Source organism: Paramormyrops kingsleyae, chromosome 14 (genome assembly GCF_048594095.1).
Source record: "Paramormyrops kingsleyae isolate MSU_618 chromosome 14, PKINGS_0.4, whole genome shotgun sequence".
In the NCBI taxonomy this organism is placed as follows: Eukaryota; Metazoa; Chordata; class Actinopteri; order Osteoglossiformes; family Mormyridae; genus Paramormyrops; species Paramormyrops kingsleyae.
Genome location: NC_132810.1, coordinates 1007494 through 1031930, shown reverse-complemented (window position 1 = coordinate 1031930; position 24437 = coordinate 1007494). Strand labels below are relative to the sequence as shown.

The 24437-nt window shown below is 42.7% G+C and overlaps 2 protein-coding genes across 12 annotated transcripts in view; one reads left to right on the top strand and one right to left on the bottom strand.

The window, feature by feature from the left end:
* Window positions 1-1969: 1969 nt before the first annotated feature.
* On the bottom strand, window positions 1970-3762 carry LOC111857668 (left-right determination factor 2-like). Its single transcript, XM_023838756.2, has 4 exons — window positions 3338-3762; window positions 2908-3151; window positions 2555-2794; window positions 1970-2433 (listed from the first exon to the last, which is right to left on the bottom strand). The coding sequence occupies exons 1-4, from the start codon at window positions 3756-3758 to the stop codon at window positions 2109-2111; spliced, it is 1230 nt and encodes a 409-aa protein (XP_023694524.2). The 5' UTR covers window positions 3759-3762; the 3' UTR covers window positions 1970-2108.
* A 6114-nt stretch (window positions 3763-9876) lies between these two features.
* LOC111857680 (serine/threonine-protein kinase MRCK alpha-like) overlaps window positions 9877-24437 on the top strand; it is a 73737-nt gene continuing 59176 nt past the window's right edge. For 5 of the 11 annotated variants that reach the window (XM_072699015.1, XM_072699011.1, XM_072699009.1 and 2 more), the window contains exon 1: window positions 9878-10956. In XM_072699015.1, coding sequence (XP_072555116.1) covers window positions 10779-10956 — 178 coding nt within the window. In that variant the 5' untranslated portion in view covers window positions 9878-10778. Of the gene's footprint in view, window positions 10957-24437 lie in introns of all 11 variants that reach the window. The other 6 variants (XM_072699008.1, XM_072699007.1, XM_072699010.1 and 3 more) reach the window with 2 other exon arrangements.

Below are 24437 nucleotides of genomic sequence, written 5' to 3'. Positions count from 1 at the left end.
ACCCTCTCACGTGCCATTTTTATTTGTCCACAGTAGGCCATGGGGGTGTGTAAAGAGGGGGTCAGCATAGCGCTGTCTGCACCCTTGGTGGCAAAAGCTGCATCCCTCTGCTAGCTAACATGCAGCTGCAGGGGGCTAATGCGGCGTGGGACGTCCAGGAACAAACTATTTTAAAGGGGGGTAGTCTCACAAGAAGCGTTTTTTTAAATTGTTATTAGTTATGTAAACAGACCAAAAAGAAACAAACTCCCTGCTAACTTTATTTGAAAGGCAATTATATTTCGTATCACTGCAAAATTATTCCGTACCTTTTCAATATATATTTACTAAGGAGTATTTGTTGTTGAAATGGACCCTCCGTCTGGCAGTGTGGTACAGTCTTTCGTGACTCCTTACTGCTTCCTTACTGGCGCAATACACATTCGAAGTCACTCTGTGACAAACATGTAATACCAACAAACTACAGCAAGTCATGTTTATAATGCACGGTTGGAAAAAATATTTGTATTACTGCCTGCGTCTATTTACACAGGGCCTCGTTTGGAGATAAGAGTGAAGTTTAATTAGTATTGTACTACCTCTAACAGACAGTTCGGGTTGTGTTTGCTTGTGCCGGGCTGTCAGCATGTGCTGCACACCCTACACACCCTCAGTGAGTGGTAATACTGGATTTTGGCATAATGTAATGTGGTATAATATCAAATGGCACAGAAAACTTCAACCGCGACACTATCCATTCTCGCTGTTGCATGCCAAGAAAGTGAATTAATCACATTCATTTACATTTATTTTATGTACCATACGGTTTTATCCAAAGCGACACAAGTGACGCAAATATCAAATCACAACAATGGACTCAACTAGGAACACGTGCGGCTAGACTGAGCATATCTACAATGAACATAGATAGTTTCTTTATAACATAAATATTACGATTATGAATACGACGATCGATTGATGGTGTTGGTGCCCTGAGTTACATGATGTGCTTATCTTTAGAACGAGTATGTGTAAAGAGTGTAAAACGTTAAGAAATAGCGCATACCCACTAATGGGTCTTGCGTAATCTTGAACATACCTTCTCTTGATAACATATAAGTAATTACTGCATATAATCAATAATACATTATTAAAAGTAAAGGTCAAAACTTGGAACAATGCAGTCCGTGTACGTGAGTATAATTCGTTTTCCTCCTGATAATAATCTTTTGATCTTATATAAAATGTTATTCATAGCCTATGACGTTTCTCTCTTTTGCTGATAATTGAGAGTGCGGTTAATTTGAAGCTTAGAAACTCTTAATAGCGCTGAAGTGCGATCATTGCGCCAAATGGGGCCGCCCGCGACGCGCGCGTGTTTGCATTTGAAGATAAAAGGCCAATTGAAGAGCGCATCACGGCCAGTGTGTATTTGCAGCCTTCTATCGCATTTGTTCCATTTCTGTTGTCGGGATCTGACAATGGCGCATTAATCGCTTTTCTTTCACGGTTTGTGGATTGGAAGTCTGACTCTGCTGGCAAAGCACCAATTAAGCAAAGGTCTACGATGCCCTGCCAGACACAAAGGCGCGTATTTTTTTTCCCCACGATAAAGATCCTTTTTAGAAATAACTTTTGGGCTAATATATATAACTATCCTGCAAACGAATTCGTTCGCTTTGTTTGGCACTCTAAATTACAAGGAAACACACAACTGAACTTTTTCCCCTTTAAATAGGCACATTTTAGTGAAATGACAAAGTGGCAAGAAATATATGTTGTGATATTAACATGAGTTTCATGAAAAAAATGACACTGACAGGTATTTGAATATGTACATTAATTTATTTGCTTTAAGAAAATACATTATATATGAATACACAAATCAAAATATAGAATCTAGTGTTAATTCTGACGTTCATCGACTTGTCTAATCAAGACAGTAAGAATGGAAAATATAGTTTACCGTTATAAATTACATTTTATACGTAAGTGCTGCTAAATCAAGTGATATGTGGAGAAACGGTGCATCTTCAGTGTATACAAAAGGAATATAACTCATTAACACTTAAATATGAAAGTACTATGTTTCCCTTCCGCCTTACAGAATGGAAAAGAAAAAAAACTGATCAAACAACAGAAATGTTGTCCATCGTACACCCGCACTTTTCGACTATCATGTTGGGAAACTCGGCCACTTCGATCTCCGTGTAGTCGCCCTTCTTCACCAGGTACATCATCGGCAGCGGCGCGCTCTCCACCGCGGCGCAGCTCCGCTCCCCGTATCCGTAATTACGCTTCGGCTGCTTGCAGCCTCCGGCACACCTGAACGCCTGGTAACCGGCGGGCTCGATGATCCAGTACTGCGTCCAGGTCAGCTCTCGGAAGTTGATGAAGTATTCCTCCCGGCAGCAAACGCTGTTTACTTTGCTGGCGTCGCAATCGCCGCGTGAGCTGTGGACGAATGCATTCGTTAATTGGTTGTTCGTATTTCTAACCAGCACAATGGTTTATTAGATATGCAAGTAAGATATACAGCACATTTTAATAGGCAGGCTTATAAGTTTTCAAGTACCCGAATTCCTCAAGGTTCAGTGTATAAAGGACGAGCTCTGGTTTTCCCAGGGTCTTGTCCGTTGGGTCCTGGGTGGTAAAGTGCACCGACTTGGCCAGCTCGGCAGCATAGCTGCCCGGTCTCTCGCCTTCGATCCACACCTCCAGATGCAGCGGGGCTTTTCGCTGCGCCTTTGACCAGTAATGAACCGCCTGTGTCACGTCAAAGCTTTTCCAGCCAGTTTCGTGGATGGGGACCAACCTGTAGACACACATTCCTCTTAATTAATTACTTCCCCAAACATGTCATCATTTTCATATTACAGTAGCCAAACGTATCATTTTAAACTATATAGTTATAACAGTTTTAAATACCTTGAGTCCACAAGAGATGTTCTGTTGGATCCATTTTCCAGGACCTCCAACCAGTAGATGCTGACTCTTGCATTATTAACCGGCCGGTGGTTCTTTTTTTCGGGAATAGACAATTTGCGAGGTGCCTTCTTGAACAACTTTAGTTCAGCCATGGTGACCTCGCTGTTTTCGGGAATCCTGGCTTCCATGTCAAAGACGAGTCTTTGCCGGGTGGTGTCTGAGTACATCACCTCCCCCGATATGTCTGAAACGGGTAAAACGAATAAAGTAGGTTATAAAGAGTACTGAAATGTGAGACCCCAGCAAGATGTATGCATGCACCGAATACAGTGCATTTATTTGTATAGAACAAATGATTGTCAAAACAGATGGAAGTGAAATGACATATATGCATCCGTCCTACTTTTATACATACAAATACAATATTTACCTGCATTTCCAGAGATACCCCTGAGAATGCCAGCCAGACTGGGCAGAGATCGGCGCCGCCGCTTGTTGTGCAGCTTCAGCATGGACAGGTACTTGTTCTTGATGTGCGCCGGGATGACAAGGTTCTCCAAGTTCCGCTTGTGGATGTTAGGAAGTTCCTTCAGTCCTAGCTTCTCCAGTACGGCTCCTTTAAGATCATCGAGACTATAGGGGACCGCAAGAGAAATGAGCGCGGCGAAGAAAAGGCCCGTCGTAAAATAACCCATTTCTGGGGAAACGATGGTTCTGAGCTTGTAGCGGAAAATAATTTCTTGTAAGAGTGATGTGTCCGTTACCCACTGGCAGATGGACCGCACTGAGCTCGGAGGGTCCTTAAATACTATCAGCGTCCAGTGACATCCACGCCACAAGCGTTCGCACATGCAAGAAGGGGCGGGGTCAGACATCAGAAGGAGACGGACTTCAAAGTCGCGTCCTCCTTCAGAGACTCATGAGAGACTTACTGCACGACACAGTCCCTTTCTTAAAGGAAATATGGCATCTTTCCATGGAAGGTAAACATATGTTCTAAGCTATTTCATCACTTTTTCAGTGGTACTTCAAAAAAATATATGAGAACTTGAATTATTATAAGACTCAAAACAAAAGACACAAGGCGTTTTAATACCACTTAATTATTAATCCATTTATATTACATGTCAGAGAGAAGTTGAAAGTGTTTCAGTCACTGAAGTGTCTTTTAAGTCAATGCTTTGCATTCAGTGTTAATATCAGCAATTCACAGTTCACATAATTAAAAACTTGGATTAAGATTGCTTTGAATATGTGTATTTATTTTTGTATTTGACCAGAAAGACTTTTGAAATATCTTTTGCTGGATGGATGTGCTGTGAGTGCCACAGCGTTTAAAACATGCACTTAGACTGTCACGTACAAGACATTCAAGAACAAATATGTTCATGTTTGTCTGCTCTTGCAAAAACAAATGACAATGACTAACAATATTGCATATGTTTGCATGTTTATATGTTTAACTTTTTTTAACTTAAATAATTTTACATTAATGGTATTCAGTCTCCCTTTGTATGTCTTTGAGTTTATTTTATGATATTTAAGGTATCATATGTATGTCTGTATGCTAATACTATAACTTGGCTGTTGTACAATCGGACCACAGTGGACTTTACAGGTCAGAATAGGGTTACGGTGCAGGTCAGGGGGTTTGACACGCCGCCCCTCCCATTTGTCGTCAATGTTTAATTTTCACATGATGTTGTGAAGCTCCGCCGGCCCTGGTCAGTGTCTGACAGCGTGGATAAACCCAGGATGGGTCCTCGCTCGTCTGACTGTGGCTTTTTTAACTTGAAGCCCTTCGGAGGAGCGCCCGTCCGGGCCTACATGTTGTGTATTCCATAATTAGCTAGCCAAGAACCAGCCCCCCCCCCCCCCCCCCCCCCGCACCTTTTACCCCTAGAGGATGAAATTATTAAGCAAACACACAATAAATCCAAGATTGTGTTGAGGATGTGGATTGGATACCTCCTCACAAGCTGGTGATTATCTGTTTCAGTTGCAGGATTTGCTGTGGCCTTTTTGTCAGACAAACACTAGGGAAGAGGGCGACGGCTCAGAAATTGCTCCTGTCTGTATTTGTGTATTGGGATTGCAAGTTAACCCAAGATGTCAGACAGAGGAAACACAGGAAGCTGGTGACTGACCAACATGAGTCAGACATCTAACCAAATATGTCTTCCGAGATGCTGGCAATTATATCACTGCATCTTATTAAGAAAATCCAACATTTCTATAATAAAAACACATTTTATCATTGATAGAGAGAAATTACAAGTATCATTTAAATTATTTTTTAATAAAGTCGCATTTCAATTACATTTCGCAAAGTTTAGGAACAGAAATGTAGAACCTAGCAATATGTGTGGTCTGGACAATGTGAATTAGAAGCAATCAAATTCCCATCACAGGTCTTCATGCACATTTTTGTGACAGGATGTCACAGGTTTATAGACAGATATCAGGACATAGATTCACAAATGAGAACAATGGAATGATTAGTAGACAAGAAGTTTTTACATTCCGACTTCCATTTTCTCATGTTGGACATATTTCCACTTTTGTTTATTCAAACATTTTAGTTATATTTTATTTATGCAATCTCTCTCTTTAGCAATTTTTAAAAATAATTTGAACTTTAAATTATTTATTTTAAAATAATTACCCATAAAAAACAGCAGTGAAATTAATGTACTACTCCTTATATCCCATACTAAATAGATAAAGCATGGTAAATTTATATTATTTTTAGATTTGTTCAAAATGTTTTTAACCATGTGTGTGTTTGTACAGCGCTCACATAAAGTCTTGGAATGCTTGCTTAATTCAGCAAAAATGTTGGACTTATAACAAAAATCATTACTTTATTTGTTTACAAAAATGTGTATCACATTAGAAACAACCTGTAGCTTTAAGTAAAACATTCGTTTCAAGTAGTAATGAAGTGAAAACCAAATTATAGCTCTAAAGGTAGGAGTTATTCTGAGCTAAAAAGTTCATTGACAAGCCATCTCATTGGGTGCTTTTAAATTAGTAACGCCTTTGCAAGAACATGAAACACCAAGCATTTGTGTTTAGTATCCTTTTGGGAGCCAGTGACTACAATTGCAATTAATAACAAAATGGTAAGAACAGAACTGAATGGGTCAGTCAAAAAAATTATGACACTTAAAAAAGAAAATGTGCAGATATGTTAAACATTGCTTGTCAATTGACTTTTGATATGAAACTAAATAATAATAAACAAACATGCCAAGACTTTCTGTGAGTAACGCATGTACCCAAGGGGTAACAGATTAAATAAATTTGACTTGTAATACTTGTTTTGATTAAATGTCATTTAATTTTAATTTTACTATTTTGATGGCAGTATGCAGTTATCGAGATATTATTATCTAAAGACAAACAGCCTTACAGATTTTCGTTGCTTTGTGTGTCAATGAAAGAGTGAATACATTATATTACTGGAAATAAATATGTTTACATCTCCATTTTGTTCCAGTGTACAAGGAAGACATTTAATATGTGTAAGTTTAAAAAGAGGATTCACTGTAAAAAGTCTTTGTAGTATTAGCAGCCAACACAATAATGTATAAGATGCCCACTTTTTAAAAGAGGGACTGTCACCTTTGGGTGGGTTTGCAACAGGAGGCCTGGTAATTAACATTCATTTGGTAAACAAATTTTGAATACTTAATCTTTTCCTGCTACTTCCATCATTACAGGACTCTTTGGTTATTCTTAACAGGTACGCCCCCGCGGTAGGCCTGGCCCAGTCTATGACATGCTCTGCTAAGGCAGCCCAGGCCTTTGATATCGCTGAATGCCACTCACGTTGACAATACGCAACAGCATCAAATTAGTGGACTGACACTGTGTGTGAGTTTTGCCAGTCTCCTCCCCTTCCCGTCCCTATTAAGGTGGTCTCCCTGGGTGAAAGCAAACGGACACTATTTCCCTGGTACATTCCTTTTGTCGCCTCCTTAATCAAAGGCCTGGTAAAGACCTACAATCCACAAAACAGGTGTTAATGAATATTTCAGATCTGCATCACAAAACTGGCCACTCTTAAGGCAGGTCTCAGCCTTGTTGTCCTCGTGGAAAATTAAAGGATTTAAATTTTAGACACCCTAGTATGGGCAAAAACGGTGTGTTTGCATTTTATATAAAGGCTTTTTCCCCCAATAGCATTAAACTACTTCTAATCATTTAAATACCTCATGACCCTGTCCAGAGTGAGATGTTAGATACGTGGTGTTCTGTGGTGATGGTACTGAAGACTACATGATCTTTTTCTTAGAAGCCATGAGACAGATCTGGAAAATTGTTAAAAGAAATGACATGATAAACTATTTGTGTTTTGCAAGTGTTGTAACAATAAAAGCTTTCAGCGATTAAACGGCAAAGGGCCGTTAACATGCTTACCAGGGTTACATCGTCCTTATTTCTGCTCTGCCCCAAAGTCTTCATGCCAAAAGAATGCCTTGTGGCATTCAACTTTATCTAAAATATTTCGAGATTAAAAAGGTGATTATCACCTTGTTAGCCCAAGTGTTACAACTGCCACGGAGTCGTTACAGCGAGTTTGAGCAAAGTAGGTCCATGCGATGCTGCTGAGGGCCTCGAAGAGCAGCCAGAAGACACCATGACTGGCGTGAAAGATGCCTCATACTGTGCAGATGTTTACCTGCTGAAAAACAGAAGCAGAATGGAAACATAAATCACGGTTTTAAAAGTAGAGACTGAAAGGTAAAGTAAGCTAGACTTCACTCAAATGATTATGAGGAATTAAAATCCATTAGGCCTATATAATGTAGCTGGTGCTTATTATTATGATTGGATAAATGGTTGGATGGATACGTTTTGGTTCGTATTTTTAATCTTGATATGTTTATTTATTCTGTATTTTTACTTTGTATGTATTATATATCCTGCTTTCTGTATGTCAAGGCCACTGGATTATTGAAATTTCGCCCAAAGGAACAATAAAGTGTTATCTATTAATCATTCAACCAAAGAATCACCAACTGTTTGCATACAGGCAGTCCCCGGGTTAAGAACGTCCGACTTAAGGGCAACTTGTACTTACAAACGAGCTGCCCAAAAGACTATTATATAAAAAATTAGTTATACAATGGTTCGTAATGATGAAAGCACGCAGTACTTTGTGTCGCTCGGGGTACAGGGCTTTATTACTGTTCCGACTTACCTACAAATCACACTTAAAGACAGACATAGGGAGGATCTCCTCCGTAACCTGGGGGATGCCTGTAATTCCCAAAAACGACCAGCAGGGGAAGACATGCCTTGGTTTGCTACTTTTTTTAGACATCCTTGCGTCTAGCAAAGTGTCTATTTATAAATTTTATAGTTCAATGTGACGATCGATTCCGTTTCTTGCTACATTTCTACCATTATTTTCCCCTGCATTTTCTCTTTACCTTTTCCTCTGTGTCGTATATCTATCTGTTGGTTTTGGAATATTGTTGATTTTAGCATGTACTAGTGTGATTATACCGAATTCGGTTTTTAATATGTTAAAACGTGGTATAATGATAATATACAATAACCATGTAAATATTTCTTACAGACCGTTTTTTATGCATGTGTAGTGTGTTGCTGTTAAAATTGCATGCTTCCCATAAGATAGTTATGCAACAATGAAATCCAGGCTGAAGGCTTGCTCACTTACTGAAGATCTCCAAGCAGCTACAAGTTCACCACAAGCCATTTAATTATAGTTTGAGAAATTCCTTACTACGAGTGCTTTGCAAAGCACTTTCAAAATACAAACACTGTGTTTCTTTAAAAAAACACTCTTCACACTTGCTTAATCCGATATATAGAAACAATAGACTGGAAAAGTGTTACAGCCTACACTTAAAATTGGGAAGCTTATTTGCATATTTTGCCGAATTCTGCCAGATGTTTAGTGTCCTTCCAGTCTGTCGGCGGCGTCACAAATGAGCGTCTCAAATGTCTCGCGATTTACTTTAAAAATAGCTTCAGCGTTTTAACACAAGAGGGCGTATGATGGCAAGTAAAAACGCCAAACATTTACGTTTACTCCAGGTTTTTTCCAAGTAAAATTAAATAATATAAGTAGATTGGCCGTGACCGATTGAAGATTACAGCTATTCTCTTAGAATTTTTTTTTTAACCAACTTCAAAAACTAGTTTTGGTAACATGGTATTTTGGTAACCATTAAAAAGTAAGCAAAGCTTTTCACTGATAAAATTCTTGATTGATGTGAATTTCATCTTATATATTTTAAAGATAAATCAGCGTTGCACTGGTCTGTATTGTTCCCGCCTGTCTGCCTTCCAGCTCAGCCTCTAGTCCCCACCTGTTTGAGCTGTTGGCAACATTAAACTAAAGTCAAATCTCTGTGTCATTAGCAATGATCACCACTTTTGTCACTTTCAGAATCTAATTTATCTAGAATCCATCCAACATTAGAAGCGCACGGGGCTAAATAAAAGTACCACAACCAAGACAATTCACACTCCGTGCATATCTACTCTGGTACCTATACATTAAATGTTATCCTGTTCTTTCAACACTTCAGTATCTTCCCGAAAATTTCAAGGTTTACTAAGCTGTATGTAGCATGTAAATAAAGATTAAACTATTTACACGGCACCTTTTGGCGATTGTAACTACAGGGTCACGACGTGACCAAAAGAGCAAAAGAATAAACATATCATATTCAAATGTAATATGTTGCCTAATTATTTGTATTGATCTGAAAAGGGAACGAAATAAAACTTGTAAGAAAATCGAGTCGTCAATTAATATATCTTTTTTCCTTAATAATAACTCCGAACATGTCTGGACATGTGAGCGGTCTGATATGGTGGGTTTCAGGTGAATCGGACTTTTATTCATGGCCGGCGACGCAATTCCCACATATTCCCATTCAGAAGCTGAACCATCCCACCAGTATCCCTGCATTCCCCGCAATGAGCAGCAGTCATTCAGCCGGCCGCCATATTGAACTGGGATTTTTTTTTTCTTTTTTTGCGCTTGTTGCCACCAGAAGCTTTAAGTGCGACCGGAGGAGGCCGGCGAGGCGGCGGGGAGAAGCACCGGGGTCTGGAGGCACCGGCAGCACCCTGTCAGGCGCGGAGGCACTCGGGATAAAAAAAATAAAAGGAACTAACAGATCGTTATGATCCGTGCATAAAGAGGACAATATTCCCCTTCTGCGTTCTTAAAGAAGAGCCTGGCGGATGGACAGAAATTAAAAATGGGATTATAAAAAAGGGGGAGACGTTTCCCTCAGCTGGTCAGAGGAGGGGCTTTCGGGGCTGTACGACTGCGGATGATGGTTTTAGTGTGAGCCCGGATCTGCTTTGGTCGCCAGCCTGCTGTGTTTGTTTTTGGGGTTTTAAGCGATTAGCAGGGTGGAAAACGATCGGATTGTCATTTGCGATCTTTATCAAGGGGAGATATAAAAAGGATAAGAGACTGCTGGCGGGGTAAAGTGGAAGCGGCCGGCCGGAGCGGGGTCTGCATTTCCCCGTCCCCGGTCTGTCCTAAGGGGAGCAGGAATTAAGACAGCCGACTCTCATGAATAAAATGACGGATTGTTAGCCTGCCTCACCTGGCAGGCTACCTGCCCCCCAGCCCGCTTCTGAAGATGTAGTTTGCTGGCAAAGTTGGTCGTTTTTTTAACGCTTTATGATTAAAAAAGGGGGAGTCATGGTCCGCGTTAGGTAGCAGGCTTGGCTACATTGTTGCCCGGCGTGAAAGGGTCCCGAGCTGGAACCAGATGCACTTTTTTGTGTTTCAACGTTAGGGTTTTTCCCCCCTCGATCGTTCTTTTTAAATTAAAAGAGTAGAGGTGTCCTGTTTAAGTTTGGCAGCCATGTCGGGAGAGGTGCGCCTGAAGAAGCTGGAGAAACTGCTCCTGGACGGGCCGGTTCAGAGCGCCGGGCAGTGCTGCAGCGTGGAGACGCTCCTCGACGTCCTTGTCTGCCTCTACGATGAATGCAGCAACTCGCCGCTCCGCAGGGAGAAGAACGTGCTCGAGTTTCTCGATTGGGGTAAGATTGTTATTAAAAAGTATAATGCTTGCATTTGGATTCCGGGGCTGCTGCAGTCCCTTCCCCGGGGGGCGCAGCCGTATGCTGTGCTGGGGTAACAGTTGCACCGTAAAATCTGGAGACTGTACCGCCCCCCCTCCACCTTGTGCAGGAAAATTCGTCCATTTGGACCTTAAGTCACCTCCTTGGGGGGGGGGAATCTGCTAAATGACCTTCTGTAGAGATCACTGTAGTGATCACGGGCTTTGACGGTAATCATGGATATGGCCGGCAATATTGGGATTTCTGTGGGGGGGATGGGTATTGGGCATGGATGAGTTTTATGGGGTTTTTGGGGGTTGGTTGATCGTCTTTTCCAGCTGATGTATTCCCCACAAGAAAGGGTATCCGCGCTCAGGGTTGGCCTGTTTCCTCCTCTCGCTTGCCGTTGATGTCGCATAATATCGTGCGTGCGGGCGCTGTATCCGCGTGGCGCCTTGGCAGTTGCTTTTTTATTTTATTTTATTATTATTTTTTACGTCGTTTTGTGTCTATTAATGCAGGTGCGGGTGACGTCCTACCTGCATGCAGGACAGAGTGCAATGCACGTCCTGGAAACGGGGGCTTTAAGCGACCCCACTGTGCCAAACTCACACTGCCACTGAGCTCCACTGTATTAACTGGAAATGTTTCAAGTACAGTGTCTCCTTATGCACCAATAATGGATTATTATCTATTATTCCATTATCTATTATTTCTGTGGCATCTCTTAATTAAAGCAAGTGTTTAACCTGATATCAGAAATTCTTGGCTACCTTAGTGAGTTTTCCGCTTAATATCCAGCAGTTTAATTAATAGGTTGGTATGTCTGAAGGCTCACACACCGCCATTTTTTTGCTCATTTTACAAATGAATGTTTGCCATATAATCACGTTGAGGCTAACCCAGTACTTCAGCAGTGCTTGTACTATAATTCTGCTTCCCTTGGGAGTATAACCGTATATCCATCCATCCATCCATACTATAGCGAATCTGTCCCAAGAAGTGTAGAGTGCAAGGTACAGGATGACCTGGTGCACAAAGACATTTGTACCAACATTAATTTGGATTTGTGGCACTCTTTGTAACCCACTGTGTTTACTTGGTGAAGATGTGCTGGAATTAAGATTTCTCCTACAGTTATTCATGCCCTGATTCGTGTCTGTCCGGCAACAATAAATGAATAAGTGTGATAAACTTAGTCTGCTCAGATATGCACTTAAGATGTGGTAAAATAAGAACAGAATGGAAATCTCCTTTGGCTGTGTTTTTACATAAGGAAGAGAAAATAAATGACACAACCTACCAAAGAACATTGGATGTCTAGTTGATTACACGCCTTCCAAGCCAAAGGCATTATGGTTGATTGTGATCCCGTGTGCAGTTATGTGATTTCCCAGAATTCTGTTCTCCTGTAGCTTAACTAGTCCAAATCCCATTGCTGTAACAACACAAAGGTCCTGGGTTCAAATCCCAAGAAGCACATAAATTTATAGTCCCATTATAAATGGGATTTACATGAGCAACAAACTATCATCCGGTTCTTTTTGGCCAGTTTGAGCTGCTTCCCTTGTAATGGAAGTGGCACCATTGTGGGTTCATTCATCTGCAGTCTTCAATAGACACTGGTTATCGATGACTTTGCCGCCATGTCATATGTGCATGCACAGATGATCCTGTTTTTTTCCTGATGTAAGCAATCATACATTCAATTTTTAGCTTAGAGGCTAAAAGAGACCAGTTATTTATGCTACATTTTTCTTTTAGAACCATGACTGAACTCTATAGTGCAAGACGAAAGAGAGCATGATGATTACATTTTCCCAAAATCTCTGTACCTTCCAGTGCACGGACGACCAGATGTTGTCCATCTCCCATACTGCTGTAAACAGTGGTCTTCAATCCCGTCTGCACTTTAGAGCTGTGGTTTGTTTTTGAGATAAAGCAGGGGAATTTTTGTCCTGAATGAACACAGTTTAGCCAAAAAACTGGTCTCGTCTTTGTCTGTTCACATCCTCGAGGTATTTTAGCTTCTTTTCAGTCTGATTTAATTGAGTCATTTCCATGGTTAATTTGAAATGTAAACCTGGATGCCCTGCAGTCCTTAAAGGGACACGGAAAGTTCTCCACTCTGGTTCTTCACTGTAATTGCATCAGTCACATATATTGTAGAAGTTTTTCCCAGACAGGTGAGGCCCTTGTCTGTGGCTTGACTTGAATCTACAGCTTTTAATAAATATTCTTATTAGTGTAGTTTGTCATTTACACCTTACTGTCCTGGGGGCAGAATTCCATGCTTGTATTTTATTATGTTGTGTTTTGCTGTAGTTTTACAGAATTCAGCTCTGCCCTTTCTTTGCTGTTGTCCAAGCTGATGACTGTATTGAATTCTGCCGGTCTGTCTGCCTGCGCTGCACATCACAGGGAGGGGGGGGCGGTGATGTGACTCGATACGCTTTGCATGGGTTGCAAGGTCGACATGGGATGGGGTGGGGCTTTGGCACCGTAAGCTGAACTGGCAGGGTGAGGGTGGGCGGTTCCTCAAGGTGCTTTGCTGGGCCCGTAAAGGAACCGGAACACGGGTGGATGCATTAGACCGCTTGCCCTGGGACATCCATCTATGACACCTGCACCACAAAAGCGACACCCATTCATCTTTGGAATTAGTCATGCCTGTCGTTGGGTGCCGTTTGTGGCCTGAGGACTCAGTAGTATTCTGTAATTTTTCTCACTAAAATGAAATGATGCTCTATCTGCACACACGTACATTAGAATGCCTTTTTCAGGTACTCCATGCTCTCCTTTGAGACACACACACAGGTGAGAGCAAAGCTTGAGGTTTGAGAGCTGGGTCAGCCATTTTTCCAGTGTCCCTAGAGGGGGGGGGTCAAGGGCCCATTGGCTTGACTGTTCTGCCGAGCACCGGATTCAAACCAAGCACCTTCTGACCACAGACTCAGAGCACTAACCATCTGAGCCACAGCCCCTTTCAACATAGTGCTGATAAAAATGTGTCAAATTGCTGAATTGCACTTAATAAACTGACTCCTCACTATTTTTTAAGGGTTAAGGGTAATCATCCTAGAAGTACTATGGCTGCCATGTCATATGTGCACGCACAGATGATCCTGTTTTTTCGGGATGTAAACAATCGTACGTTCAATTTTTAGCTTAGAGGCTAAAAGAGACCAGTTATTTATGCTGCATTTTTCTTTTAGAACCATAACTGAACTCTATAGTGCAAGACGAAAGAGAGCAGGATGCTTCCCTTGGGAAAATGTAGTCATCAGCCGGTAGCTGCTTTAATGTTGGCTTGGTTGGTATGAATCTGGTCATTGGATGGTGGCCTAGGGACAGCGCACTGAAACTGGCCAATGATACGCCGCCTCGTTGAGGTCTTTCAGCCTGTTCCAATCGAAACATAGTCAGTGGATCCTCAGGGTTTAGATGGTCTGTACAATGTTTGTAAAATCACTTGACTTGGGTATTTAGTTTATTTAACCAAAAATATTTATCAAGCAACAGTTGCATTGTTGGCAGTAAGCAATGCGTCCAGTAAGGTAAACATGGTACATTGGAGAAAAATCAAGGCAATAAAACTTAATAATTATATTCTGTTCTTTTTTTTGATTGCAGTTCTAAATTAAAAAAAAAAAAACAACTGTCAAACGTGTCATTTGATGCATGTCATTAATCAGTATATCCCTCTGCTAATCTGTTAGCCTGCGTTGGGATTCTGTGTTGTGTTGTATTTGTTCTGCTGAAATCTTTGATCAAAGCATGTCAGGCTACGGTGATGTTGGATCAGTGACAGAACAACCTGTACAGGTCTGAGACACTCTGGTACCTAATAAAATCTCGCATTGCAGAAGTGTTTAAAGCATTGCATCAGTGACTTTAAAACGAGTTTCTGTTTTGTTTTTTTATGTTGAGAGTTTGCTACCTTTAAATAGTCAGTATGTCCTTCTATGCTGTTGTGTAAAAAGCCAGCATTCTGGTTGTTTTTTAAATGGCACGCTGGTGAAACTGCAAACTAATGATGGTTTATTTTCGGTCTTCAGTATAAACATACAATTCTAGCTATTAGATTGTTGAGACATTTACACTGAAGTTACTACTTTCCTCTGGATCTAATGCTGTTTTTTTTCCATGTGAATGATGTGTCTTTTTCACATCACTAACAGTTTTGTTAATGTGGAAAAATTCATTTTATAAAAGATACAAGAATGCAGATTTTATTTTGAAAACGTCTGAGTGATTAGAAAAGCTCTACAATGTTGAGCAGGCTGTACTTAACACATAAAATTGGATCATGTGTATTTAACACATTGGATGAGCATCTGCCAAACATAGTTTTAGTCTATATCACCAGTAAAATGAGACGCCTTAAATATGACACAGCATTCCTTTTTTCCTGCCATGTCATTGAAACCGGCTACCTTTGTGTTTTAATTGCTAGTTCACTCCCCCTTCTACTTTGTTCTTCCATTCAGTAGGTTCTGATGTAATAGAAGGTTTCACATTTATAACAAAAGTTTTGCCTGCTTTGCATTGTTTCTTGTATTTGATAGTTTCTGTCCATCCATTCATCCTTTGGCCCTGTGGTGAGGCTTGTGTTGACAGGGAGCCCATCCTGGGAAGGTTTGTCCCGGGCACATCGTCTGCTGAAGGGCGGCTGGGTCACCGCAGTGCATCATGGGAGAAGGTTGGAGGAGCGCCACGTAGGCACGGAGAGCGTATGATAGGCATACACACAGATGGTGGGGGCTGCTTATATTAATGATGATCCAAAAAAAATAATGTATAACATAACCCAGATAAAATGGTAATTTTGGTAAAATGATGATTTTACGGCGTCTCCTCACACCTAAAATGAGTTCTGCACTGAACAGGGCATCGCTACATTTCTGAATTTCCTGTTTTGCTATCCTATGTGCGGCATTTTAATTTGGGATTCTCTTTGGCAGGTGTTCTTCTGTAGGTGCTCGCAGTTCATTTAGCTGCTGGTTTCAGAAATGGCTTTTGGCACAAGGTTGTGTGGTCCAGGTTTTGGGCCATAGAGCCGTTTAGCAGATGAGTCCTGACTTTAGGCCTCTGTGAGGGTGTGTGAGGGATGTTATATTTGTCTGGGATATTATGTGTCTGTCTGCCCGCTGATGGCTTGCTGCTGGCCTCCTCCTCTGCGGAGAAGGAGGAATCCCGCCCTCAGGGGAAGACCTGAGGTGGGTCAGTGTAGCATTTCGGTCACTGATGTAGCAGAAAGTGATCGACGCCACGATGGGGTTTCTGGGATGCGGGAAGCGATGTTTACCGAGCGTTCGTACATGTGGAACCTACATACTTTTGATAATTTGCCATGTGCACTGGTGTGTTCTCGTGTTAGACGGCGTGAGTGGGAGGAAAACCTGATGTCAAATGGGGAGAGCAGCAATGATTTCGATGTATTGCTCTGATATTTATTTTTCCGGGTTATTTATGTGCTCCTTCCATCATTGTCTGAATTCTGAACATTCCTGCAATGTGTGTTTGTATTGTATGTTAATGTTGGCATTCCTTGTTTTTTTTTTTTTTTTTTTTCTTTCTCCGGTCTCTCTAACCCCACCAGGCCTGGACAGGACATCTGGCATACTGGGCATTTTCCTGGTGGGCTGATGGGCTAGCAAAATTAATTGCCAAACGTTATCCTGGAACACCATGCATTCCTACCCCCCTTCAGCAAAATTTGCTCCTGGGAGTTGAACTTGCACAAAAATGTTCTGAGGGCAGAATGAAAAAAGATTGGTTCCAAAAGATAACCAATCAGATTGTAGAGGAGGTGGACCAAGCAACTAGAGGAGGCGGGACATCTGATTGGTTGGTCCCGCCTCCTCTAGATGCTTGGACCCACCTCCTCTACAATCTGATTGGTTCTCTCAGTCTTTTTTTTGGTTCTGTCCTCAGTGTTTTTTTTTGTGTTTTTTTTGTTTAAGTTAAAATCTCAGAAGTCCGGGGACGATTGTTTTGCATCCCAGTCCAGCCCTGAGCACTGTGGTCCTGGGGAACATTATTTTCATGCCACCTTATGCTGTGTTACTATTTATAGTTGGTGTGACAGTGAAGCCCTTTGTACCGGCTTGAAATTGCCTAGTTTTAATATTTGAACCCCCAGTACTGTCCATGAGACTCGCAGTCAGGTGTGGTGACTGCTCCTGCCGCCAGGTGCCTGGCAGTGACCCCAGCGTGACCCCCGGTCATTGTCACCGGCCGGCCTTGTGGTTATTCTGAGCAGCAGACTCTTTGCGTCAGGATGCGTCTCGTGTTATGAGCCTCGACGGGGCAGGCAGAGATGACTGCTATGAGCCTGGTGTGGTGTAGTGGGGGTGTATGTGTGACGCTCTGCCGCCTGCGTGTGACCTCATGGTTCAGGATCAGAGGTGCAGGAATTGTGGCGTGTGTCGTAATTATACAGATGCTCCTTGACTTACAATGGGGTTACGCTCCGATGAATCCATCGTAAGTGGAAAAACGTAATTCCAATATGGATATGACATAATAAATAACTACTGAGATGTTTACTCTTGCATTCGCTGCAGAGACCATAAGCGCGGTTCGGTGGATGTTGTCATTGTCCAGCTTCAGTGGAAAGTATCCTGCCGCATATCGCAAGCTTGGGGACAGATCAAAATTCGAGGTTTAACTTCTGAATGTGCATCATCGCGATGCAAGTCGAAATACTGCAAGTCGGACCGTCGTAAGGCATGGAGCATCTGTATATGGAAAGAATCCGATTTGCCCATTAAAAGACGTAATACGAAATACTCTACAGCATTTGAAGATTTACTAGGCTAGGAAGTGTGTGTTTCGGGTTACCATTGTGGTGCGTCTTATTCATCTTTTTACTCTGTTTGCCTCTGGGTCCTGTAGTTGTTTTCTGCCTTTGATTCTTGTTCTTGCTCCCCTGATTTGGAGGGAAAGTCCAGGTTTCCACCCTACAGCCTCTCGGCGTTATCCTCTCCGCAAGGGGCTGCCGCTGCGCTCTGCATTCCAGCATAATTTGGAAGGTGATGCACGTGGGACAGCTGAGTGTCACCCCGCTGTCACGCCAGTGGAAGTTTTAGGGACCGTTAGCAGGAGTCTCAATGCAGCCTGGCCGGGGGTGGGCTTTGCCTGGGGGGCGAAGACCCTCCTGTCCGGTTTCCCCACTGCCGGGGTTAGATAACGTGCCTGTAGGGGCGAAGAATGTGGTCTGTCTGCTTCTGTTTACCTTTTTGAAAATGGAGGCCCTGGCATTCCGGTCTGCACATCACTTCATTTTCTCATGTCAAGTTTTCCGTCTGTCTCAAACAACCCAACAGTCTGAAAATACTGAGGACTCGCAAAGCTAACAACTCATTTTCTTATGCACTTTTACAAACTGTGGCAAAAATCATAATCACGATTATTTCGGTCAATACTGAGATCACGATTATTTAACACGATTATTCGTCGACTCACATTTATTGAACTTGACTTTTTCAGCAGTGGATTTCCTTGAACTCCCTGAATTTTATTCAGCTGAGAAACAAACAAAAAGGGACTGGAAAGTGGTGTGCTGGATTTATAACATAAAAAGACAAAATACAAAACGGGAGCATCCCTGCAAAACAAAATGCGACAGAATAATCATTTTATCTCAATTTTGTTTTCATAATCATTGGAAGCAAAAGCTGTAATTGAAATTGAAATGAAAATTCGATTAATTGCCCAGATTGTGTGTGACAAATAAAGCTTGAAAGGCGTATAAACTGGTTATTCTGGACACGCCCTGCGCGTCTTCTGGCCCTTCATCACCCTGCATAAGCCGCCATCGATGGATGGATTAAAATCCGCAGGGTTCACTCACAGTCCTGCATATGGTTCAATGAGGCGTTAAGTTGTAGGGCTGTATCTGACACTGCCGCTGGTGCGGCTCCTGAAGTTCATCCCTAATCCTGCGAAACAGGGAATTATGTTTTTCTCTCTTTGTATCGTCTAACAGCAGCACTGCGAGAGCATAAGTTAAGGCTCACAGTTTCGTGTTTTATACATTTGCCAAGTGTAGAGTGGGCTGACTCAATCTGCTCGGAACATATCAAAGCTGATTATTTTACAGAAGCCTTTTTCCTACTTTGTCTTGGTAGATTAATCTGAAAATTATCATTGGATGGGGCCAGGAGACTAATATCAAAATCTTGATCAGCGGTGCAGCAGTTTGTGAAGTCATTGGTGTTTATTAAAATTCGAAATGATGGAGAGATCCTGTACGGTTGACTAATGAGTCTTTGTGAGCGGAGGAGCTTGGGACCAATCAAATTTTCTATGTAAATTGTTTTGTACAAATGAGACCAAAAATCCACTTATTTGATAGTTACTGCTTATAATTGTTTTTTATGGTGTCCCATTTGGGCCAAAATTGTACATGTAGGACGTGGCAAAATCTCACTGTGTGAAAGGAGGGGGGGGAAGCTTGTGGGACCCCTGGTGTTCGATATGATTGGATTGTATTCTACTGCAGAATAACACGTCTTTTTCCGGTAATTAAGGCCCAGATCCTGAGGGCCTGCGTGGCTCCAGGGAGATGTGTGATCATGGGTCCAGGAGGATTGTACGCCTCTGAGGAGCTGAGCAGAGACTGCTGATTGCGCCTAACCTCAGAAGAGCGAAACTCGTGGGGACTCCTCGTTCTGGTCCTTGTTCTGGTTTCTCATGGCTACAGTGTAAGAGTAGCAGTATGGGCAGGGTGCTGTGTGGCTTGGTGGGTTAGGCCTCCGAATCTGTGATCGGAAGGTTGCTGGTTTATATCCCATTCTCAGAAAAGTAGTTGCATGTCCGTCTGGTCCTAGAGCAAGGTCCTAACATTGCTGAAGAGTGCTCCATGAGTGCCAGACTAATGACCCGGCCCTGCGGTGTCACCCCAACTGCAAAAAGAAGCATTACTTATGCAGATAACAAATAAAGCAACATCTGTTACCCACTGAACCACCATACTCCTGGATTTCAGATACTATGTGTAATATGGGAAATAGCATCAGGCTAGCAAGGGAAAAAAAGGAACTAGTGCTTTCATGTAATACATATCCATGATTAATTTCTACCATTTGTCTAACTGATGAAAGGAGAGCATGATGGGATTTGTGAAAACTGAACCTTTCAAAAGTACCTCAAATGCCAACCATAGTATTTCACGTCCAGTACCCGAATTCTCCTGCTTTCATTCAGTGCTTGGTATCTGCTCCTATTCTCTTCACTGAGTACAGCCCAAAAGTTCCACTACCTTTGAGAATCACCGTATAGGCTGCCGTGTTGGTTCGCTGTTCAGCATTTTAGCCTGGAACCTTTCAGAGCTATAGGTTTAGTCCCCATCCTGGCTGTGTGTGTGTGAGCGGGTTTACCTATCCTTATGGGGACACAATGTCCCCATAACGTGATAATTATCCGTTTTTTTTTCCCTTATGGGGACCGGTTTCCTGGTCCCCATAAGGGAAAACTCTATTTTATAAAAATCGGTGACTGCTATGAAAAAACTAAAAATGCAAAAACTCTTGTATTTTGTTTGGTTACTTATGGTTATGGTTAGGGCAGGGTAGGGGTTAAGGTTGTCATAGTTAGCGTTAGCATTTTTCCCATTAAAACGAATGAGCGGTCCCCATAAGGATATGTTTACCCTACGTGTGAGTGTGTGAGTGAGTGAGTGAGGGTGTGAGTGAGTGTGTGAGGTTCACGCATTCTCCACATTTCTGTGAGAGTTTCCTCTGGTAGCATGAAGAAACTGGTCTGGTTGGGTCAATGGCTGTGTGTGGATGGGACAGACTGAGCAGATGAGAAGGGCGTGGGACACTTTTGGTATAATACGGCAGTAAGCACACGATGGGCAGTTTAAGGATGGCAGTGATTAGCTGCATGCTCTTGGACTGCAGTAAGAAACCAGAAAACCCAGAGGAACCTGTGCAAGCAGCCTGGGTGGGATTCAAGCCCCCAAACCCCTTGCTAGTTAAGAAAACTTCTTTTATGTTTCCATAAAGATTTGGCTGCCGACAATCTCAGTCCTCTGCTCTGGTTCCTTATTGGCTGCCGACAATCTCAGTCCTCTGCTCTGGTTCTTTATTGGCTGCCGACAATCTCAGTCCTCTGCTCTGGTTCTTTATTGGCTGCCGACAATCTCAGTCCTCTGCTCTGGTTCTTTATTGGCTGCCGACAATCTCAGTCCTCTGCTCTGGTTCTTTATTGGCAGCCATATGTGTCTCTTTTAGAAACATCACATGTCACGTGACTTTGTATGCCGAAGGCTCCCCTTCATTTGGGTTTCCGTGTGCAGGGTCTGGACTTAGGGCCATGTCTGCATCCCGGGAACGAGCCCTTGTTGGTTTATCTGCAGCTCTTTATTGCTTGTGATGTGCCTTGTCAGTTAGGTGTGAGTAGCGGTCTTGCAGCTGAGTGGTCCGTGTGGGAGGTAGTCTGTATGCGAATCCCTCTCTCCGTTCCACATCTTGTGGACACTGCATATTTACAGTTGCTGCCTGTGTTGTTTTCTCCCCTCTGCCGCCCCCATCGCCTGCACCAGCAAGCTGTGGGTCAGACCTGGCCAATCATCCGTCTGTGGTGCCTCCACGGCATCCCAGTGCAGCCCGTGGCGCGGCAGTCTGCATGTGCACGACTTAATGGATGCACTCGTGTCTGTGGTTGGTGATTCCATGAAGGAGCCTCGGGCCGGATGGTGCAGTGTGTCAATACTTGTTTATTATTGTCTTAGAATCCAGCTGCTGTACAATTTTGTTATACAAGGTGAGGCTCCTGTTATGAAGAACTTTGAGATATAGATTGACTTTAAAGCTTTAACTTGTAACCAGAAAAGATGCCCAGTATGAGATCTAATCAAGGGACCTAATCATAAAGGTGTAGGTTTGGTTCCACCTTCAGGGCTGATTTGGCCCTTACCAAATTGCTGCCCTCCTCACACACGGCACTCCCACGATATTGGCATGGACACCCCGCTTGTTTATACTCAAATCTACACCCTTGCCTAATCAGATGATATCTGCAACTTTCAGAAGCTAGGTTGTCTGCTTTCATTTCTGGATCTTTAAATTTCCTTTTTTATAAAACCAGATGGAGTCAGTTTGTGGAATTTTGCCCAGTAAGAGTCCATCATTAATACAAGCTGGCACATGGTGACTATAAGCCACCGCAGACCTTTCAGTGGTCTGGTTTTATTTAATTCTCATTGCCTAAAAATCTTTGTTCCCTATTCAGGTTTTAATATGAGGGATCCCACATGACCTATTGTTGGCACGCGGCGGCCATAGGGCATTGTCTCTAATGATTCGCTTTCAGTCAAGGACAGTTACATGTACCCCAAAGGCTGTGGCTCCCTGTGTGGATGCTGTGCATGTGATTGGAAGGTTGTTGGTTCAAATCCCATTGCAGGCAAAGCGATGTCACCATTGCATCAGGGACACTGGCTGACTCTGCCTTGTCAATTGTACGTCACTTTGGAACAAACGTCGGCTTAAGTGAAATGCTAATGTGCAGGACGCACACCGTGAATCGCTATAGGGAAATATCCAGCTGTGTAAGTGGATATGCGTCACCTAAGCCCTTAAAAATGAATTAGTCAGCATTTCAGTGCTCCAGACCTCTTCCAGTGGGACAGTTTAAGGGTTTTAGTCTGTCTTACTGGAATTTCCTCTGCATTACCTTTCTAATAATTAAGTTTAACTGGCAACCTGTTATTTGTATTATGGTGTCTGACATTCCAGTAATGCATATGTACTTTTATTACTACTTTATTATGCATATGTACTATTATTATTATTATTATCATTTTTTTTTTTGAAAATGATAAACCCAGAGAGGATATGGAAGAGGACCTGGCACAAAATAGGTCCAGCCAGTTTATAGCTGACTTTAATCACTGGGAATGTTATATTCTGAACATTTTAAAGGCTGTTTTTGCCATCCAGCACGTCAAACTGGAGACTCAGTTTTTATCTGCTCATTATAATATTTTAAAAAATCATCAGTGCGCTGTTACGATGTGTGCGTCTCACAAGCGCTTTAACGTTTTTGGCAGCTATTATTGCTGTCCGAATGTAGCGCGATGCCACTTGTTATATTGCCACCTGAGTAGTGTAAGTGTGCTATAGGTAGATCATTATGACATTGTGATAATGGTGAGGATGTCGGTAACGCCATGGTTTAAATTCTCCTTGTTTGTGGAGGGTGTCCTCACAGTGGAGTAACCGTATGTGAACGCTGTCTTGGGTTATTTGAGAGCGTGTCTGAGTCCCCCGTCGCCCAAACGCACCGCAAACACGTCCACGGAGACCCGGCCGACCCGGCCCCATAACCGCCTCTCCGCCCCTCACAGTTTTTCTTTTCTTTGGCTTGTGTCTCATCATCCTCTTTTTTTTTTTTTTTTTTTTTTGTGTGGATAATTATCGCAGCTTTAGAATTTTCCCCCATAGGCTGTTGAATAATTGAGATTGTGAAAGCAGAGCCGGTGCATTCAGACGCACCGATTCTGCATGGTTTTCAGACTCGCCGGTTCTGAGAATTACGGTCCATACTGAGATAGTCGGGTTTTCCCCAAGGTGACTGTGGTCTGGCTTTATTTGGCTGGCCCACTCGGGTCTTCATGAAATGTTCCACCTCTTCAGAGAGGGTTTAATTTGCATGTATTTTATGCGGTAGGCCTAGATGACTTTTCCTTCCATCCATCCATGTGTCCGTCTGTCTTCCATAACCTATGATACAATACATGGTTTGTGGGGACCTGGGGACTCTCACCGGACACAAGGCAGAAATAAATTTAATACGTTAAAATCCTTGATTTTGTGTAAAATCAGTTAAAATGTCTAGCACTGCTGCTTCACTCTTCCAGCGTTCGTGAGACCAAGTCCCAACCCCACTGTGTGTCTGTGTGTGTGTGCGCGTCTGTGTGTGCGCGTCTGTGTGTGCGCGTCTGTGTGTGCTCGTGTGTGTACGCGTGTGTGTGTACGCGCGCACGTGTGTGTGTGCGCGTCTGTGTGTGTACGCGTGTGTGTGTGTACGCGTGTGTGTGTGTGTGCGTCTGTGTGTACGCGTGTGTGTGTACGTGTGTACGCGTGTGTGTGTGCACGTGTGTGTGTGTGTGTGTGCACGTGTGTGTGTGTGCGTGTGTGCGTGCGGAGTTGGCATGTTTTCCCTGCGTCTCCCTGATTTCCTTTGGGTATTCTGGCTTACCGCTGGAATCCAAAGATGTACAGTTTGGTGAATAGGTCTGGAATAAATGCAATGTGTGTGTGTTCCCCTACTCTGTGCTGCCAGGGAGAGGATCCAACCCCCCCACAGCCTACCTGCAGTCCTGTACTGGAGGAATGGGTGGGAGGCTGGATGGGTGGACGGGAATATTTGTAAGCGAATTTCACTTCCTGCAATGTGTTTGAGTCTTTGCCAGACCACACATTTTTAAAATACGGTGCAGTTTC

Bases quoted from the DNA above. Each gene is read 5' to 3' on its own strand.
- LOC111857668 (XM_023838756.2), bottom strand. From the start codon at position 3,758: ATGTGCGAACGCTTGTGGCGTGGATGTCACTGGACGCTGATAGTATTT. The intron at 3,152-3,337 runs GTAAATATTGTA...TACCCGTTTCAG, and splicing joins GGGTATCTCTGGAAATGCAG to ACATATCGGGGGAGGTGATG. The intron at 2,434-2,554 runs GTACTTGAAAAC...ATTCGTCCACAG, and splicing joins CTGAACCTTGAGGAATTCGG to CTCACGCGGCGATTGCGACG.